The 21741-nt window shown below is 44.4% G+C and overlaps 1 protein-coding gene across 1 annotated transcript in view; it reads right to left on the reverse strand.

Annotated features, from left to right (window-relative positions):
* Window positions 1–2846: 2846 nt before the first annotated feature.
* Window positions 2847–21741, reverse strand: part of FAH (fumarylacetoacetate hydrolase) — a 63826-nt gene continuing 44931 nt past the window's right edge. Inside the window, exons 13-14 of the mRNA XM_063925462.1 lie at window positions 7421–7538; window positions 2847–4157 (exon numbers count right to left, since the gene is read on the reverse strand). Coding sequence (XP_063781532.1) covers window positions 4087–4157; window positions 7421–7538 — 189 coding nt within the window. The 3' untranslated portion in view covers window positions 2847–4086. The remainder of the gene's footprint in view (window positions 4158–7420; window positions 7539–21741) is intronic.

Here is a 21741-nt window from a genome sequence, read left to right on the forward strand (position 1 = left end):
ACCGACAGTGCATACATCGACAACAAACAGACCGACACGTCATCCATCAGACAACAATGATACCGAACCACAACAGACCGACAGCATATACACAGACACATAAAAGACAGACAGAACACACATCAGACGTGCATTAGACCGACACGCAAAAAGACCGACAGCGCATACATAGACAGTAAAAGAGACCAAAATGTCATTTACCAGACATCAATTAAATGGACAATCCCAAAATGCAGACAGCACATACAAAGACAACTAAATGACCGACAATACATATAACAGACTCCAATAAGAACGACACGTAAAAGTCCGACAGCGTATACATAGACAGCTAAATGACCGACAATACATATAACAGACTCCAAAAAGACCGACACGTAAAAGTCCGACAGCGTATACATAGACAGCTAAATGACCGACAATACATATAACAGACTCCAATAAGACCGACACGTAAAAGTCCAACAGCGTATACATAGACAGCTAAATGACCGACAATACATAACTCAGACCCCAATAAGACAGACACGTAAAAGACAGACAGCGTATACATAGACAGCTAAATGACCAACAATACATACATATAATATAACAGAATCAAATAATACCGACACGCAAAGACCGAAAGATTATTAGGACAGGGGCCTATCTGAGATTTTCATTTCCCCAACACTACCCTCCTACACACAGACATGTCGCCGCGTACACACCTATTGCGGGTGGACGGGGGTCCCAGCGTCCAGTCCTGTATGGCCCTCTACCGCTGGCATGAGCTACCACCATAGCTCATCGTCACCCCAGCAACCCCCTGCGATACTCTCATCCGTGGAACTACAGGTCCCAGTCAGACCTGTCAGCGGTCCTACTAGCAAGCCCAACTCATACAGGCTAAAGTCATGCTCCCCCCCCCCACACACACACACGCCTCCCCCCAGTCCCTGCAGAGCACCCCTTCCCCTCAATAACCCCACTCCCGTCCCCCCGCTATTGCGCCCTGTCCTGGACGCCTCCATCATCACCCCAGCAATATCATGTCGTCTAGGCTAAGACACAACTACGCTAATAGCATTACCCCGGCGCCACTTTAATCCGTGGAACTACAGGTCCCAGCCAGACCTGTCAGCGTTCTAACTAGCAAGCCCAACTCATACAAGCTAAAGTCATGCGCGCAATGCCCTACTCCCCCCAACACCACCCCCCAGTCCCTGCAGCGCACCCCTTCCCTTCAGTCACCCCTCTCACGTCCCCCCAGGCGCATGGCTTTAGTGGTGTACTCCAGGGCGGGGTGCAACTCCCCCCCATCCAGGATGAGATGCTATGAGTCCCATCCACCCGCAATAGCTATTGAGAGCATTGCGTCCTGGTATGGACGCGACACCGTGACTGAGTGTACACGGGTGGCGTAGGAGAACTACAAGTCTCAGGACTGAAGATATAGCCCTGTTTCTGAGTAAGAGTACCTGTCTAATAACTGTCTGTTATGTGTAATATTATATTTTGCCAATGAATGTGTGTCGGTCTTATTAATGTCTGATATATGTCCTGTCGGACTTTTAGTATGTCGGTCTAATTGATTTCTGAATGAGGACATTTCTGTCTCTTTATTTGTCTATGGATTCGCCGTCAGTCTATTAACTGTCTATGTATGTGCTGTCTATCTCTTAAATGTCTATGTATTTGTTGTCGGTGTTATGTTTGTGTCGGTCTACTTGTTGTCTCATAAATGACCTGTTGGAATTTCAGGTGTCTATGTATTCAATGTCAGTCTTCAACAGTGTCTATATAATACGTATCTGATGAATAAATGTCGGACTTTTTTTAGTATGTGTATACGCTGTCTATCTTTTATATGTCTGATTAATTACATTGTCTGACTTATCTATGTCGAAGTATGATTAATGTCTAACTATTATTTGACGGGAAACCTCCAGTGTCTCACAAGTACTGTCGGACTAATGAGTGTCGGTAAAATAACAATAGGACCGCTATACCACACCCAATGCTGGATACAAACTTGGTTGTTAGTGCTGTAACAATACAGCCTCCAACAGCTTAACCAATCCAGGATTTATGATAGAGACAAGAAGATTCTTGTACAGGTGCAGAAGGTGAACCCTACCTTATCTGAATTGCAGAGGTTCATTTGGGGCCAAACGCTACTCCATAATATTTGGCCCACTGTACCAGTTTTCAGACTGCAAATACATCTTATGCTGTAAACTTGATAAAAGTTGTTTATAATACATGTGGTAGCATGTTCAATTAGTCCATAGTATAGAGTTGATTTAGATCCTTAATATTGTGTGTGACATTCATAATTCTCACATCAGTCTTTTACTAGCGCGTTTCATCACATGTAATCTAATTTCATCAGTGTTTTTCTTCTCTATGGCAAGCCTTGCCAACCTACAGAATGTCTCTCCAGCTGTTGTGAAACTATACATCCCAGGATGCTCTGCCACAGAGACTTGCAGTTTCACAACAGCTGGAGAGCCACAGGTTGGCCAGGCCTGCTCTTTGGGATTAAACTTTTATATTGCATTGCATTGATATTACATATTTTTGTTTTTAACATCCTATGTACTGAAAATGTTGTAACTAAAACATTTTTATCCACCAACAGACTTTTTCTTGTTAGTTTACATTAAAATTGATGCTTAATAAGTAATTTTAAGAAGGAGAACATCCTTTAGAGATACTTTTTATATTGTTTGCTATGATTACTTAAAAATTAGCTCATCCCTTATTAAGTCATTGTAAAACATGTTTATGGGTGTGATGGATTGAAACTTATGTTTAAACTGGGAGAAATAGGTGTTTTCAAAATAAATGAAGGGGGGAAAAGATGTTGCTTAATGATTTATTTATTTTTACCCATTGCCATCTTGTGGTCAAGTACATGTAGTACAATTGCCTATTGTACTGCTGCCAAAACTCATAATTGTTCAATAAAGAGAACTGCAAGCCATGAGTAGTATTGGCAGAGACGTCTGGCCAAGATCCAGAATTAGAATAAATGCTATTTTTGTTCTTGCTTTGTCATTATCAGTATTGCTGTAGAACATATGAGAATAAAATAAGAGATACATTCGCAGTACAGCATATTTTAATAGAAAAAACCCCTCTAATTCACTCTCTAGACAGAATGTACACTGCTCTGACCCTGGTCCAAAACCATGTGCTGAGCTGGAATTATCCTTTTTAAAATTGTGAATTAGAGCATACTGCAGCAATAGGAAACATAACAAATGAATTCATTCATTCTTCAAGAGAGGGCTGAGCATCATGGGAATGTAGTGAGAATGCCAAGGATTTCCCATACTGCATTAAGGGGTTGAAGCATGGTGAATCATATTCATTGCAGGGAGTGCAGGGAATGGATTGAATGCTAACTAATGTTTTAATTGAGGCCTCTGAAATGACGTTACACAAAGGGGAGAGAAAGAAGACTCTTGTGTGTGCGTACACAAGAGTCTTCTTTCTCTCCCCCTTGTGTAACGTATATTCACCTGACTCTGTGCGCACCACCAAGCAGGACACATTTATACTGGGATTTATCCATGGTGTATTGTCCATTTTTGTTTTTTTATATATTTTCAAAATTATTCAGACTGGTGCCGGATCATTCTGCTCCCTTGTGGCCTCTGAAATGAGTCAGAAGTGTATTTTACAGGATACCATATTACTGAATACTGTCAGACAGCACTAAGTTTTTCTGGTGTAGGAGAACTAGCAGATATCTGTGTGGAATGTTTAAAGGTTCTCCATTGTTGTACTCACACTTAAGGTTACAAACTGACCCTTTAAAAAGGCACATATATATAATATCCAGGTTCCATGACTGGATGATCTGTTCCAAATCAGCCACCCGGAATCTGTATAAGCCATATACAACCCTCATTAAAGGCACCAGTAGGCAGATGATGACAAGCTTCACTCCCTCAATGACCTAGATGATAATACTTCAACAATTAAGAATTACAAATTTGCAAAACGTTGCTCCATTCGGCTGCCTCTCTGCATGACTTTTAAGGAATATTACTACATTGTCCAGTTATAATCCAGCAACAACCATAGTGTAGTTTTCTATTCGGCTGGCTGAATCGTTCCCGAACATTCTCCAAATCCAACATGATATCCTTCTCCTTGGCAATAACCTGTAGTGGGAAACAATCCATTGTCATGGGAAGCAGGGACTTTATCAGGGGGAAGACACAGCACAATAAAAGTGATCATTAATAAGCCACGACGTCACCAGACGCCATTAGACTGTAATCTCTCCACGACAGACTCATCTTCCTTCATTAGTTTGGCTTAGTGCTAACACGTATGCTTGTTCCCTGTACAATACACTGTTACCATTATTATCTGTGTACAACACTGTATATCCAGTGGCTCAATTACAACATGTACTCTGGATATTTAGGGGGTCTTCCTAGCAATACTTCCGGTAGCCAGTCCCCTCTGAGTTTTTATTGAGTTGTCTTTGTATATGGTTTAAGTTCTTCTTAATTTAAGTGGGAAAAGTCCTGCCAATGTCTAACCGAAAGCAGTACTATCTTGGCCCAGTGGCTGAAATCATCATGGTCACCTGAGCGCAAATTATTTGTAAATATAATATATCCACAGACAACATATCCCGCCCAAAGACTGAGAGGGAGATGTATCAAGCCCTGGAGAGAGACAGAGTGGAGAAGTTGCATAGTGCAAACAATAAGCTTTTAACTGTCATTTATCCAACACAGTATTTAATATGAATCAATTTGACTGGTTGCTTTGGGCAACTGCTCAACTGTTTCTTTCTCCATGGCTTGTTACATTTCCCTGTATATATGAAATTGATGGTGTCTTGAAGTTGTAGCTAGGAAGGAGTTAGCTACCAGTCTATGGAGATGAGTTGTAGTGATTGGCCTCTCCAATGAGTTTAAGTTACACACCACCACTTACACAAACAGGTTTGGGTAAATGTTACATTCCGTTTTAGCTTCTACAATGCTAGATGCCAAAGCGACTCTATGTAATGGCAGTCTGCAGAGCAGTATATTCTTCTACCTGGACTTATAAACTGGTACATTCATACCCAGAGTCTTCTGGGAGAGGCTACATGCCACTGGATATACCAGTGCAATGCATATACGCATTCACACAGTACACAACCAGGGCCGTCTTAACAGCAGTTAAGTCCCTGGGCAAAGCAATGCACTGGGGCCCCTACCCACCTTCCAGCGGTAGGGGTGGGTGCTATCAGCAGCAGCTTTGATGTCCCACGGGTGGTAGGGGGTGTTCTATCTTCTTCTTAGTATATAGGACATGGAGCAGTAATTTCTGATAATTACTCCTTTACTGCACAGATGATGGGATATGGGACTGGAGGGAGAACACTAAACTGTAGAAGGGGGCATTGGGCTTAATGAAGGGGCCTACATTACTTCCAATGTGGTAGGGGGTGTTTAATATGCAGGAGAGGGGTGGATAGTGGAGTGGGCTTAATATTCATCATTTTACGGTGGGAGGGCAGCTTACTTGACTGCAGATATTTCCAGTTCCTGGAAATAGATTTCTTAGCTTTCAATTGGATAACAAATTAGGGAGTCCCACCTTTCAGGTGATACTCTGGACTTTGGAATCAGAGTTCAGGAGCCAGAGCAATCCACTGATGAAAATATAAAACTGCATACCAGTTGTGTGGAGCTGGAGCAGGGACCAACTTCTGGAAGGCTGATATCTCAGGTTTTGGGCATATTAGAAACAAGCCACCATTGTCCACTGACAGTGGAGAGTCCCAGCTTTTGGAGTATACCTTCAGAAAAACTGTAAATTAGACAGAGTACGAGGTATCTGGCTGGGAAGAGCAATTAACTGCTTTGAAGTCAGACATCTCTGGTTCCACAGGGCCGATTTTCAAAAATCTGGTACCCCTGGAAAAAGGGGACCCTCAGCTATCAGTCTAGGACCCTTATACTCCTGGGGCCCTTGGACAACTGCTCATTGAGCCCATATGAAAAGACGACCTTGTACACCTTGTACCTGGCTGTCCTCCTACCTCTCTGATCGTTCCTTCTCTGTCTCCTCTCATGATGCTACCTCCCCCCCACTTCCACTAACTGTTGGTGTCCCCCAAGGCTCTGTTCTTGGTCCTCTCCTTTTCTCTCTCTATACGTCCTCTTTAGGTGAACTCATTAGTTCTTTTAACTTCCAATACCACCTCTATGCTGATGACACTCAAATCTACCTCTCCTCCCCTGATCTCTCCACGGCTCTCCTCACTCGTACCTCAAACTGTCTTTCTGCTATCTCTTCCTGGATGTCTCAGCGCTTTCTTAAACTCAACTTGTCTAAGACTGAGCTGATCATCTTCCCACCCTCCCGCACAGCCTCACCTCCCACAATCTCATTATCCATTGATGGCACGACTATCTCCCCTAGCCCCCAAGTACGCTGTCTTGGCGTAATCCTTGACTCCTCCCTCTCCTTCAAACCACACATTCAGCACCTCTCACAAACCTGTCATTTTCATCTCAAAAACATTTCCAGAATCAGACCTTTTCTCACCCAGGATGCCACTAAGATCATTATTCACTCACTGATTATTTCCAGACTGGACTACTGTACTCTCCTCCTAACTGGCCTCCCTGACAATTACCTCTCTCCACTCCAATCTATCCTCAATGCTGCTGCCCGGCTCATCTTCCTCACCAAACGCACTACGTCTACCTCCCCTCTCCTACAGGCCCTCCACTGGCTTCCCTTCCCTTTCAGAATCCAATTCAAACTTCTCACACTCACTTACAAAGCTCTCACCCACTCCTCTCCTATCTACATCTCTAACCTTATCTCCCTTTACTCTCCCACCCGTCCTCTTCGCTCTGCTAATGCACGCCGACTCTCCTGTCTTCTGATTACTTCCTCCCACTCCTATCTCCAAGATTTTTCACGTGCTGCTCCCTTTCTCTGGAATTCTTTACCTCTCCCCCTCAGACTCTCCACCTCTCTACAAAACTTCAAACGGGCTCTTAAGACCCATTTCTTTACCAAACCCAGCCAAATCTCATCCTAACCCTCTGTTCCACATTCTCTATGTACCTCATCTGTGTCACCCCTGTCTGTCTACCCCTCCCCTTAGAATGTAAGCTCTCACGAGTAGGGCCCTCTTCCCTCATGTGCTTATACGTTTCTTACTTTAATAATCCTCAACTGCCCAGATCCCGCAGTTTTTTGGCCACCTGGAACTTATCTCTATGTTTACTGGTGTAGTTATGCTTAGTTGCCCTGTACTTGTCCTATATTGTCTTCAACTGTAAGTCACTGTTTTCCTGTTTTGATTATGTGCATATGTACTCTGTAATTGGGCGCTGCGGAACCCTTGTGGCGCCATATAAATAAAGGATAATAATAATAAAATAATAATACACAACAGTACCTCTTATAACTATAGTATCTCCATCCCTTAAGAATGTCCGTGTGTGACCATTTCCAAGGTCAATTGGCTTTGACCCTCTCCAGGAAAGTTCCAACATGGAGCCAAAACTTTCAGGATTCTGTGAAAGAAAACACTGGTTGGTGATGAACATTCATCATGAATTCAAATAAAGAACATGTATCCGTCTCTTAAAATAAGTAATTGTTACTATCAGATAAACGATCTTTAAAATTAATATTTATTGTATCAATGGTAACATTCCTATAAGAGTTTTAATCGATAATATACAGCTTACCAAAGAAAGTAATAGCAACATTGACACCTACTTTCTATGATTGCAGAACTTGTCTACTGTACTGTATATATATTTTCTCTTATGTCCTAGAGCAGGGGTGGCCAACCAGTCAGTGACAAAGAGCCAAAAAAATAAGAATTTACTTACCGATAATTCTATTTCTCATAGTCCGTAGTGGATGCTGGGGACTCCGAAAGGACAATGGGGAATAGCGGCTCCGCAGGAGACTGGGCACAAAGTAAAAGCTTTAGGACTAGCTGGTGTGCACTGGCTCCTCCCCCTATGACCCTCCTCCAAGCCTCAGTTAGGATACTGTGCCCGGACAAGCGTACACAATAAGGAAGGATTTTGAATCCCGGGTAAGACTCTTACCAGCCACACCAATCACACCGTACAACTTGTGATCTGAACCCAGTTAACAGCATGATAACAGAAGGAGCCTCTGAAAAGATGGCTCACAACAACAATAACCCGGTTTTTGTAACAATAACTATGTACAAGTAATGCAGACAATCCGCACTTGGGATGGGCGCCCAGCATCCACTACGGACTATGAGAAATAGAATTATCGGTAAGTAAATTCTTATTTTCTCTAACGTCCTAGTGGATGCTGGGGACTCCGAAAGGACCATGGGGATTATACCAAAGCTCCCAAACGGGCGGGAGAGTGCGGATGACTCTGCAGCACCGAATGAGAGAACTCCAGGTCCTCCTCAGCCAGGGTATCAAATTTGTAGAATTTAGCAAACGTGTTTGCCCCTGACCAAGTAGCAGCTCGGCAAAGTTGTAAAGCCGAGACCCCTCGGGCAGCCGCCCAAGATGAGCCCACTTTCCGTGTGGAATGGGCTTTTATAGATTTTGGCTGTGGCAGGCCTGCCACAGAATGTGCAAGCTGAATTGTACTACAAATCCAACGAGCAATCGTCTGCTTAGAAGCAGGAGCACCCAGCTTGTTGGGTGCATACAGGATAAACAGCGAGTCAGATTTTCTGACTCCAGCCGTCCTGGAAACATATATTTTCAGGGCCCTGACTACGTCCAGCAACTTGGAATCCTCCAAGTCCCTAGTAGCCGCAGGCACCACAATAGGTTGGTTTAAGTGAAATATTTCAAGTCCACAGTGGTGAGTGGTTCAAACCAATGTGATTTTAGGAATCCCAACACTACATTGAGATCCCAAGGTGCCACTGGAGGCACAAAAGGAGGCTGTATATGCAGTACTCCCTTGACAAACGTCTGAACTTCAGGAACAGAAGCTAGTTCTTTTTGGAAGAATATCGACAGGGCCGAAATTTGAACCTTAATGGACCCTAATTTGAGGCCCATAGACAGTCCTGTTTGCAGGAAATGCAGGAATCGACCCAGTTGAAATTCCTCCGTAGGGGCCTTCCTGGCCTCGCACCACGCAACATATTTACGCCAAATACGGTGATAATGTTGTACGGTTACATCCTTCCTGGCTTTGATCAGGGTAGGGATGACTTCATCCGGAATGCCTTTTTCCTTCAGGATCCGGCGTTCAACCGCCATGCCGTCAAACGCAGCCGCGGTAAGTCTTGGAACAGACATGGTACCTGCTGGAGCAGGTCCTGTCTTAGAGGTAGAGGCCACGGGTCTTCCGTGAGCATCTCTTGAATTTCCGGGTACCAAGTCCTTCTTGGCCAATCCGGAGCCACGAGTATAGTCTTTACTCCTCTCCTTCTTATGATTCTCAGTACTTTTGGTATGAGAGGAAGAGGAGGGAACACATACACTGACCGGTACACCCACGGTGTTACCAGAGCGTCCACAGCTATTGCCTGAGGGTCCCTTGACCTGGAGCAATATCTGTCCAGTTTTTTGTTGAGGCGAGACGCCATCATGTCCACCTTTGGTTTTTCCCAACGGTTTACAATCATGTGGAAGACTTCTGGGTGAAGTCCCCACTCCCCCGGGTGAAGATCGTGTCTGCTGAGGAAGTCTGCTTCCCAGTTGTCCACTCCCGGAATGAACACTGCTGACAGTGCTATCACATGATTTTCCGCCCAGCGAAGAATCCTTGTCACTTCCGTCATTGCCCTCCTGCTTCTTGTGCCGCCCTGTCTGTTTACGTGGGCGACTGCCGTGATGTTGTCCGACTGGATCAATACTGGCTGACCCTGAAGCAGAGGCCTTGCCTGACTTAGGGCATTGTAAATGGCCCTTAGTTCCAGGATATTTATGTGAAGTGACGTTTCCATGCTTGACCACAAGCCCTGGAAATTTTTTCCCTGTGTGACTGCTCCCCAGCCTCTCAGGCTGGCATCCGTGGTCACCAGGACCCAATCCTGAATGCCGAATCTGCGGCCCTCTAGGAGATGAGCACTCTGTAACCACCACAGGAGAGACACCCTTGTCCTTGGAGACAGGGTTATCCGCTGATGCATTTGAAGATGCGATCCGGACCATTTGTCTAGCAGATCCAACTGAAAAGTTCTTGCGTGGAATCTGCCGAATGGAATCGCTTCGTAAGAAGCCACCATCTTTCCCAGGACCCTTGTGCACTGATGCACTGACACCTGGCCTGGTCTTAGGAGTTTCCTGACTAGGTCGGATAACTCCCTGGTTTTATCTTCCGGGAGAAACACCTTTTTCTGTACTGTGTCCAGAATCATCCCTAGGAACAGCAGACGTGTCGTCGGAATCAGCTGCGATTTTGGAATATTTAGAATCCATCCGTGCTGTCGTAGTACTATTTGAGATAGTGCTACTCCGACCTCTAACTGTTCTCTGGACCGTGCCCTTATCAGGAGATCGTCCAAGTAAGGGATAATTAAGACGCCTTTTCTTCGAAGAAGAATCATCATTTCGGCCATTACCTTGGTAGACCCGGGGTGCCGTAGACAATCCAAACGGCAGCGTCTGAAACTGATAGTGACAGTTCTGTACCACAAACCTGAGGTACCCTTGGTGAGAAGGGCAAATTGGGACATGGAGGTAAGCATCCTTGATGTCCAGAGACACCATGTAGTCCCCTTCTTCCAGATTCGCTATCACTGCTCTGAGTGACTCCATCTTGAACTTGAACCTTTTTATGTAAGTGTTCAAGGCTTTCAGATTTAAAATGGGTCTCACCGAGCCGTCCGACTTCGGTACCACAAACAGCGTGGAGTAGTACCCCTTTCCCTGTTGTAGGAGGGGTACCTTGATTATCACTTGCTGGGAATACAGCTTGTGAATGGCTTCCAATACCGCCTCCCTGTCGGGGGTAGACGTTGGTAAAGCAGACTTCAGGAACCGGCGAGGGGGAGACGTCTCGAATTCCAATTTGTACCCCTGAGATACTACCTGCAGGATCCAGGGGTCCACCTGCGAGTGAGCCCACTGCGCGCTGAAATTCTTGAGACGGGCCCCCACCGTGCCTGAGTCCGCTTGTAAGGCCCCAGCGTCATGCTGAGGACTTGGCAGAAGCGGGGGAGGGCTTCTGGTCGTGGGAAGAAGCTGTCTGTTGCAGTCTTTTTCCCCTTCCTCTGCCCCGGGGCAGATATGAGTGGCCTTTTGCCCGCTTGCCCTTATGGGGACGGAAGGACTGAGCCTGAAAAGGCGGTATCTTTTTCTGCTGCGAGGTGACTTGGGGTAAAAAGGTGGATTTCCCAGCCGTTGCCGTGGCCACCAGGTCCGATAGACCGCCCCCAAATAACTCCTCCCCTTTATACGGCAATACTTCCATATGCCGTTTGGAATCCGCATCCCCTGACCACTGTCGCGTCCATAATCCTCTTCTGGCAGAAATGGACATCGCACTTACTCTTGATGCCAGAGTGCAAATGTCTCTCTGTGCATCTCGCATATATAGGAATGCATCCTTTAAATGCTCTATAGTCAATAATATATTGTCCCTGTCCAGGGTATCAATATTTTCAGTCAGGGAATCCGACCAAGCCACCCCAGCACTGCACATCCAGGCTGAGGCTATTGCTGGTCGCAGTATAACACCAGTATGTGTGTATATACTTTTAAGGATATTTTCCAGCCTCCTATCTGCTGGCTCCTTAAGGGCGGCCGTTTCTGGAGACGGTAACGCCACTTGTTTTGATAAGCGTGTGAGCGCCTTATCCACCCTAGGGGGTGTTTCCCAACGAGCCCTAACCTCTGGTGGGAAGGGATATAGTGCCAATAATTTTTTAGAAATTAGCAGTTTTTTGTCGGGGGTAACCCACGCTTCATCACACACTTCATTCAATTCATCTGATTCAGGAAAAACTACGGGTAGTTTTTTCACACCCCACATAATACCCCTTTTTGTGGTACTTGCAGTATCAGAGATGTGCAAAACCTCCTTCATTGCCGTGATCATGTAACGTGTGGCCCTACTGGAAAATACGTTTGTTTCTTCACCGTCGACACTGGAGTCAGTGTCTGTGTCTGGGTCCGTGTCGACCCACTGAGGTAACGGGCGTTTAATAGCCCCTGACGGTGTTTGAGACGCCTGGACAGGCACTAACTGAGCTGCCGGCTGTCTCATGTCGTCAACAGTTTTCTGTAACGTGACGACACTGTCACGTAATTCCTTAATTACGGCCATCCATTCAGGTGTCGACTCCCTAGGGGGTGACATCACCATTATAGGCAATTGCTCCGCCTCCACATCATTTTCCTCCTCATACATGTCGACATACACGTACCGACACCCAGCACACACACAGGGAATGCTCTGATAGAGGACAGGACCCACTTAGCCCCTTGGGGAGACAGAGGGAGAGTTTGCCAGCACACACCAGAGCGCTATATATGTATAGGGACAACCTTACAATAAGTGTCTATCCCTTATAGCTGCTTATATCTGTTATTTTGCCAAATAAGTGCCCCCCTCTCTTTTTTACCCTGTTTCTGTAGTTGCAGGATGCAGGGGAGATTCTGGGAGCCTTCCTACCAGCGGAGCTGTGTGGGAAAAATGGCGCTGTGTGCTGAGGAGATAGGCCCCGCCCCCTTCACGGCGGGCTCTTCTCCCGCTTTTTTCTGGAAAACTGGCAGGGGTTAAATACATCCATATAGCCCAGGAGCTATATGTGATGTATTTTTTGCCAAATAAGGTAAATTCATTGCTTCCCAGGGCGCCCCCCCCCCCCCCCAGCGTCCTGCACCCTCAGTGACCGAAGTGTGAAGTGTGCTGAGAGCAATGGCGCACAGCTGCAGTGCTGTGCGCTACCTTATGAAGACAGGAAAGTCTTCTGCCGCCGATTTATGGACCTCTTCTTGCTTCAGCATCTGTAAGGGGGCCGGCGGCGCGGCTCCGGGACCCATCCATGGCTGGGCCTGTGATCGTCCCTCTGGAGCTAATGTCCAGTAGCCTAAGAAGCCCAATCCACTCTGCACGCAGGTGAGTTCGCTCCTTCTCCCCTTAGTCCCTCGATGCAGTGAGCCTGTTGCCAGCAGGTCTCACTGAAAATAAAAAAACTATTTAAACTTTTACTCTAAGCAGCTCAGGAGAGCCACCTAGATTGCACCCTTCTCGTTCGGGCACAAAATCTTAACTGAGGCTTGGAGGAGGGTCATAGGGGGAGGAGCCAGTGCACACCAGCTAGTCCTAAAGCTTTTACTTTGTGCCCAGTCTCCTGCGGAGCCGATATTCCCCATGGTCCTTTCGGAGTCCCCAGCATCCACTAGGACGTTAGAGAAATCTTGTTAGGTACGTGAAAGAGCCGGCATCGAGCCGAAAGCATACCTGCAAAAATGGAATGTGACCTTGTGCCTGCTAGACCACGTCCCTGGTATAAAATACATTGAAAAAGCCAGAACGACATAAAATTAATTTTTAACACCAGATCCACTGAAAAAGCAACTTTCACATAAAATACCTGAAAAGGACAGATTCACATAATAAACTTCAGCTCCCCTATGTGTCACTCCTGCTAACACCCTCCTATGTCACTCCAGCCAGCTCCCCGTGAGTCACTCCTGCCAGCACCCCCCTGTGTCACTACTGCCAGGACCCTGCTGTGTCACCTCAGCCAGCTCCCCCATGTGTCACTCCTGCTAACAACCTCCTATGTCACTCCAGCCAGTTCTTCCACGTGTCACTACTTCCAGCACCCTCATGTGGCTCAAGAGCCACTGGTTGGCCACCACTGTCCTAGAGGATGCTGGGGTCCTCATTAGTACCATGGGGGTATAGACGGGTCCACTAGGAGCCATTGGCACTTTAAGAGTTTGAGAGTGTGGGCTGGCTCCTGCCTCTATGCCCCTCCTACCAGACTCAGTTTATTATTTTACAGGGAGGCTGCTGGCAACAGGGGATCGCTCACCCCAGCAGCATGCCGCCACCCCCTTACAAAGCCAGAAGATCGGAGTGAGTCACCGACCCCCCTTGCAAGCGGGGGACCGGTGTGAAGATGGCGGCAACAGGGTAGAGAGCGCGGTATTAACCGCGCTCCGGAGCTCAGAAGCACACTGTGCGGTGCTGTGATGAGGAGCCCTGAGTATTTTTATTCATTTCTTTATTCATTATTTATAACCATCTGCATATCCATTAATAAAACAAAAATTAATCTAACAATCTTCAAGCTGTATGTGTGATATCGAGTAAGCGCTGGGAGTAACATATTTTCTGCATTAGTACAATTAAGGTCTGTGGCAACCTTATTCCCCTCCATAGCAGCTACTCATTATATACCACCAGGTGAAAGCGCAGTCCTCACAAACCCTCATTTGTATTTTTGTCCATTTGTTCCACACGGAGGACCGCAGCTAATCACCATTATGGCATACAATAGAGAAGAACGTTTAAAACTACTAGAAGGATTAATCCCCTCACCAAATATGACAAAACAAAGAGAAACTACAATACCTGAGGAAATTTTCTGTGAGTTATACAACAAATTAGAGAAGCTAGAAATGAAAGAAATAAAACAATGGTGGGAAAGTACCACTCTCACCAAGTACATAGAGAAAAGGATGGTTCCACGTGGTCTGAGACTAAACAAAAAAACATCTTTTACCTCAAAAGATAAAAACTTTGAGAACAGATGGCGAGACGCCCTAGACTCATGCTCACTGAAATTAATGCAACTAATAGTTGAGGAAAGAGAAGACACTTTGAAGCAAATAGAAGAAGATATCAAGACCATCAGAAAGAAACTAGAACCTCTGGAAGATCTAGCAGATTTTAAGAACCTCAAGAGTCTCACAAAGAATAAACTAAGGAAGTTAGAGGAAGAAGTTATCGAACAAAAACGAAAGAAATTCAAAAGGGACATCGAGGACTATAAGGGAGATCATCACAATTGGACAACAATACCAAGAGAAGACCAGACCACAAGAAGACGTTTGGAAAGACCTATTTCCCAACAAGACAGAGAACATTATTACCCAACAAGACAATGGAGACAATATGACCAACAAAATGTGTACCCGAGATCATATACAACATACAAAGAGAGAGAATTCCAACAGAATATGAGGTATGAGGCACGAAGGAGGAATAAAGAACAATCACCGGAAAAAGAAATGGACAATAGGAGAAGATTGAGACAAGTGGACGGACAGGCCCGAGAAGAATCTAGAACGAAGTACCCCTCAGCAAACACCTTGACAAGGAGTTTCAACCAAGGCAAGGAAGATTATCAAGAAATACTAGACACCTCTGCAGGAACATTGATGGAGAAATTAAATAAAAGAACAGCCAAACTCCATCAAGAATATGGAAGGAAATGCAGAAGCACAAGAAGAACAGGACGAAACCGAACAGTTTCTGGATGCTTTTTTAGAGCTGGCACAAAAAAATCACTCGTTCAGAAGCACGGGAACGATTCCGAAAACCATGGGCTCAGAGGAAGAAACAGGAAAGAGAAGGAGAAGAAAAAGAAGCCCAAGTTCCACCAACGAGGAAAGCGAGGGGGAACAAAGAATAGGCCAAAAGAAAAAACAGAAGAAAAACCAAAAGAAACAACTGAGAAAAGGATATTCAACCTAAGCAAACATAAGCTAAGTGATACAGAAACCTCTGTCCTAAAGAAGGGCCTCAAATTTGCCCCAACAAACTGCTTAAACAAATTTGATACATTTATTGACCTCCACAATTTCTTCAGAAAAATAACACTAAGAAAATGTTTTAATAAAATGGACAACTCAGGAAAAGACAAAGAAGAAAAGGAGAAAGAAGATACTTTCATGCACACAAATTTTAAAGATAAATCGACTTTTTACCCACAACACCTCAAAGGCCACTTATTAAATACTTTCCAAAAGCTAGTAGAGGAGGATATCAAGAAAATCCCTGACAATGTAGGATCCAAACATATACAGAATCTATCAAAGAAGGAAAAAGTTGCCTTAAAGAATCTGAAGGAAAACAATGAAATTGTTATCAAACAAGCAGACAAAGGCGGAGGTACTGTCATCATGGATCGGGAAAAATATGAAGAAGAAGCATGGAAGCTCCTAGAAGATGCCCATACGTATCAACCTCTAAAGAAGGATCCCACACCAGAGTTTCACAAAGAACTATCAGAAATATTGAAAAAGGCAATGGAAGATAAAATTATAACAAAAGATGAACACAATTTCTTGAAACCAAAACATCCCATAATCCCTGTGTTCTATCACCTACCCAAGGTCCATAAAGACCAACAGAACCCACCAGGTAGACCAATAGTATCAAATCTTTCCTGTTATATAGACCACTTCCTAAAACCTCTAGTAGCACAACAGCGCAGCTACTTGAAAGACACCAAACAAGTTCTGAGCCTACTAGCCGGTCTAACCTGGAAGAATACTTACATCCTGGCAACGTGTGACATAAAATCTCTATACACAAACATCAGACACGAAGATGGCTGCAAAAATGTTGAAAGAATTCTACAAGAAGAGTCAGAACTGAAAGAAGAACAAGTCGTTTTCATCATACAGGGAATCAGACTCATCCTGACCCATAATTATTTCTGGTTTGGGAAACAATTCTTTATTCAAACACAGGGGACAGCGATGGGTACGATTTTCGCACCGTCGTATGCAAATTTGTTTCTTGCCCATTGGGAAAACGAAAGGATTTGGACCAGAGGTTCTCAAACTCAGTCCTCAGGACCCCACACAGTGCATGTTTTGCAGGTAACCCAGCAGGTGCACAGGTGTATTAATTACTCACTGACACATTTTAAAAGGTCCACAGGTGGAGCTAATTATTTCACTTGCGATTCTGTGAGGAGACCTGCAAAACATGCACTGTGTGTGCCCCCGAGGACCGAGTTTGAGAACCTCTGATTTGGACCAACAACGAACATCTTCCCAACCTAAAGGTATGGGCAAGATACATAGACGACGTGATAATAGTATGGGATGGAGAAGAAGAAATTCTGCAAGAGTTCCTGAAGAATATCAATACAAATACGGATGATCTAATATTCACACATGAAATAAGCAGGAACAGTATAAACTTCCTAGATCTAACCATTTTCATCCACAATAATAACATCGAAACCAAAACATATACTAAACCAGTAGATTGCAACAACTACTTGGATGCGAAAAGCAATCACCACCCTCAATGGCTCTCTAATATTCCCAAGGGACAAATGAGAAGGATCAAAAGGAATTGTTCAAGAAAGGAAGATTGCGACTACCAGACTTCCAAACTCATGAATCAATTTGAGACAAAGAATTATAGAAAAGAAAAACTAGAAAAAGACAAGGGCGAAATAGAGAATATCAACAGATCCGACCTCTTACAATATAACAACAAAAAAGAAGAAACAAACAAAGAATTACTATTTATCACCAATTACTCTGGGCAAAGGAAACAGATAGAGATAAGCCTAAAGAAGCATTGGCATATTCTCACAACAGACAAAGAACTAAAAAGTATACTTCCACCACAACCAAAAATTATTTATAGATGTGCCCCGACGATAGGAAGGAATTTAGTAAAGAATTACCTGAAACCAGAACCAAGAACAGACGTGGTTAAAGCACGGAGAACCTGGCTTTTATAGCTGTAACAACTGCATAGCATGCAAAAAAACCAAAACAATAACAACAAAACCAATAAAAAGTATACTCTCAAGGAGCAACAATAAGGAATTTAGAATTAAAGACAAAATCACTTGCAATACTACAGGAGTCATCTACCTCCTTTTTTGTCCATGCGGATTGCAATATATAGGAAAAACCACTCGCAAACTCTATATCCGAATCAACGAACATCTGAATAACATTAGAACAGAGAAAGACAATCACAGTATTCCAAAACATTTCCAACATGCACATGGGAGTGATCCATCAGCATTAAAGTATATAGGTCTCAAACTTATAAAGAAACCCTGGAGAGGTGGGGATTGGGACCAGCTTTCACTGAAGGAAGAATCAAAACTTATTTATGAACTTGCTACCTTGACACCAGAAGGTCTCAATGCAGACTTCGAACTACACCCCTTTTTTAAAAAAAAGCATAGTAAGTCCCATAAAATGAAGGAGACTGTTACAAGAACACCCTTTCACTACATCATTTGCACTATTTTACTATTACTTCTAAAGTACATATGCTCTATTACAAGAACAGTAAAAGCTTCGTATGTGTCCACACATGTCCCGCTGATTAATAAATCAATTAACACTAATTACTATTGTTTTTCTTTTTATGACTATCTTCTCTCCAATAATTTTATATATATTTTTTTTTCATATATATTTTTATATTGAGTATCCCGAACTTTTTATATTTCATTTTGATTTAAGTCTAATCAGACATACCTATTCCAACTTATACTAACACTTTTTTTCATGTTTTAACACCACCATTCATTTGTTTCTATATAAATTTATCTACCGTTTTTACCTATTTATTATTTCATACTCACGACAATTAATTTTAATTTTTATGACAAACTGCATTTATAATAATAATATACTATGCAGGTGATAATAGAAACTATATGTCCTTTTCCAGCACACTTGCGGTGTTTCTTCCTTTTTTCTGGATTAACTCTCCCCTCATACATATTATGTACCCTTCAGGTTTGATTGCTATATACATATACAAGTGATACAAAAATATACGGAGGAGTAAGGGCGGAAATGACGTAATATACATAGCCCACGAGAAAGGGCAAACTGGAGGATAAAGGTACGGAGTACGGATGAATGGGTATCCTGACGAAGCCTGAAGCCGCACGTGAAACGCGTAGATCAGCCACGGGTCTGGACATAGACACTGTCCTCCCGCGGCACAAGCTCCATTCAGTCTGCCGGCAGACAACAACGCTAATCCGTACCCCGGATCAGCGCCCGCTCACACGCCATCAAAAAGAGCTTTAAGCTGAACACAGGAGACCGCCTGGACGAGTGCGGGCAAGCACCTCCAGCACGCTACGAGCAGCGGCATCCTGCAGGACACAGAGGGTCCCCTGGACGAGTGCAGATACAGCACCTTTTGACCACGAAGACTGTGAGTAATGGTATACAAATGAACTGAGACATTGTATCCACCCGCATAGAAACCCTTTGGACAGAAACACTGTAACAATATTGCTACAGTCCCCAGGACTTTTATGCTACCTGTTCATAACCCATTCTGTTTTCTTTAGAACTACCTCACGCATCAACAAACAGACTAAATATACATATATCGGTGGATAGAGTAAAACGCACACTAGCGTGTCTACCCATCTCTCTAATTATTTATATTCTTCTTTTTTCATCTGGTACCCTTCCCTATCCACCTAACCCTAAGTCTTTTTCACTATTTGTTTTGTCTGTTATATGTATATACCGGTATTTAGAATTTTAACTTCTATATAAATAAACATATACGTTATATTTATCCAGTATTTTTATTCATTTATATATTCATTATTTATAACTATCTGCATATCCATAAATAAAACAAAAATTAATCTAACAATCTTCAAGCTGTATGTGTGATATCGAGTAAGCGCTGGGAGTAACATATTTTCTGCATTAGTACAATTAAGGTCTGTGGCAACCTTATTCCTCTCCATAGCAGCTACTCATTATATACCACCAGGTGAAAGCGCAGTACTCACAAACCCTCATTTGTATTTTTGCCCTGAGCCGGCGCCTAAACCCTGCACTGGTCAGAAAGTCTGTTGGGGGCCGTGGATCTCAGCTAGCATTATCCTCAGGTCAGTATAATTATTGTGAAGAGCAGGAAGACAGCTTCATTTTGGGGGCGGAGGTTCTCCTCAGAGAGGACCCAGCAGTGTTCAGCGCCATTTTCCTGCCTGCACAGCACTGTCCAGGAAGAGCAAGTCTCTCCACAGCAACTCCAGCTATCTCTCACGGTACCAGGGGGTTGTAGAAGGTGGAAGGGAGGCTAAATACAGACTGTGTGACCTATTAAGGTGCACAGTCAGCGCTGGTAGGGGATCACCTTTTGCCTAAAAGGCACTGTGTGTGGGTTGGCTCCAATCTCTGTGTCTCTCTTGCCATCCTTGGGGGTGAAACTCTGTCTGCCCTACCCTGGGGTAAATTTACTAACATTCGTAATTTTCCGTTTGAGGTCAAAGTTCAATCACGAATGACATCGAAAGTGTAAATATGCAACTTTTTGAATTGATTACGACTAATTTACTAAGCTGCCGTATTCTGCATTTTCGGTTTTTCCGATGTCGATGTCAATCGTTTTTTTAGGCAGTGTTTTACGTGAGTGACTTGTAAAACACTGCCGACTTTAATACAATGAATCTCGGCCGGATCTGAGAGATCCGTGCTGGGCTTCATTGTGCACCTTGTAAAAAAAAAATAAAAATGTTTAAACTTAAAAAAAAAATTGCGTGGGGTCCCCCCTCCTAAGCCAAACCAGCCTCGGGCTCTTTGAGCCGGCCCTAGTTGCAAAAATATGGGAAAAAAATTGACAGGGGTTCCCCCATATTTAAGCAACCAGCACCGGGCTCTGCGCCTGGTCCTGGTTCCAAAAATACGGGGGACAAAAAGCGTAGGGGTCCCCCGTATTTTTGAAACCAGCACCAGGCTCCACTAGCTGGACAGATAATGCCACAGCCGGGGGTCACTTTTATACAGCGCCCTGCGGCCGTGGCATTAAATACCCAACTAGTCACCCCTGGCCGGGGTACCCTGGAGGAGTGGGAACCCCTTCAATCAAGGGGTCCCCCCCTCCAGCCACCCAAGGGCCAGGGGTGAAGCCCGAGGCTGTCCCCCCCATCCAATGGGCTGCGGATGGGAGGCTGATAGCCTTTGTTGTAAGTTATGAATATTGTTTTTAGTAGCAGTACTACAAGTCCCAGCAAGCCTCCCCCGCAAGCTGGTACTTGGAGAACCACAAGTACCAGCATGCGGCGGAAAACCGGGCCCGCTGGTACCTGTAGTACTACTACTAAAAAAATACCCCAATAAAAACATAAGACACACACCTTGAAAGTATAACTTTAATGCATACATCCACACCTCCATATACACATACTTACCTTATGTTCACACGAGGGTCGGTCCTCTTCTCCATGTAGAATCCATGGTGTACCTGTTGAAAAAATTATACTCACAAAATCCAGGGTAGAAGGCTCTTCTGCTTGTAATCCATTTGTAATCCACGTACTTGTCAAAATAAAAAAATGGATACCCGACCTCGCACTGAAAGGGGCCCCATGTTTTCACATGGGACCCCTTTCCCCAAATGCCATAAACCCCCTCTGACTTAAGTCTAAGAGGGTTCCATCAGCCAATCAGGGAGCGCCACGTTGTGGCACCCTCCTGATCGGCTGTGTGCTCCTGTACTGTATGACAGGCGGCACACGGCAGTGATACAATGTAGCGCCTATGCGCTCCATTGTAACCAATGGTGGGAACTTTGTGGTCAGCGGGTGACCGAAAGTAACCTCACCGCTGACCACAAAGTTCCCACCATTGGTTATAATGGAGCGCATAGGCGCTACATTGTATCACTGCCGTGTGCCGCCTGTCAGACAGTACAGGAGCACACAGCCGATCAGGAGGGTGCCACAACGTGGCGCTCCCTGATTGGCTGAAGAAACCTTCTTAGACATAAGTCAGAGGGGGTTACTGGCATTCGGGGAAAGGGGTCCCATGTGAAAACATGGGG

The sequence above is a fragment of the Pseudophryne corroboree genome, chromosome 6, assembly GCF_028390025.1.
Source record: "Pseudophryne corroboree isolate aPseCor3 chromosome 6, aPseCor3.hap2, whole genome shotgun sequence".
Classification (NCBI taxonomy): domain Eukaryota; kingdom Metazoa; phylum Chordata; class Amphibia; order Anura; family Myobatrachidae; genus Pseudophryne; species Pseudophryne corroboree.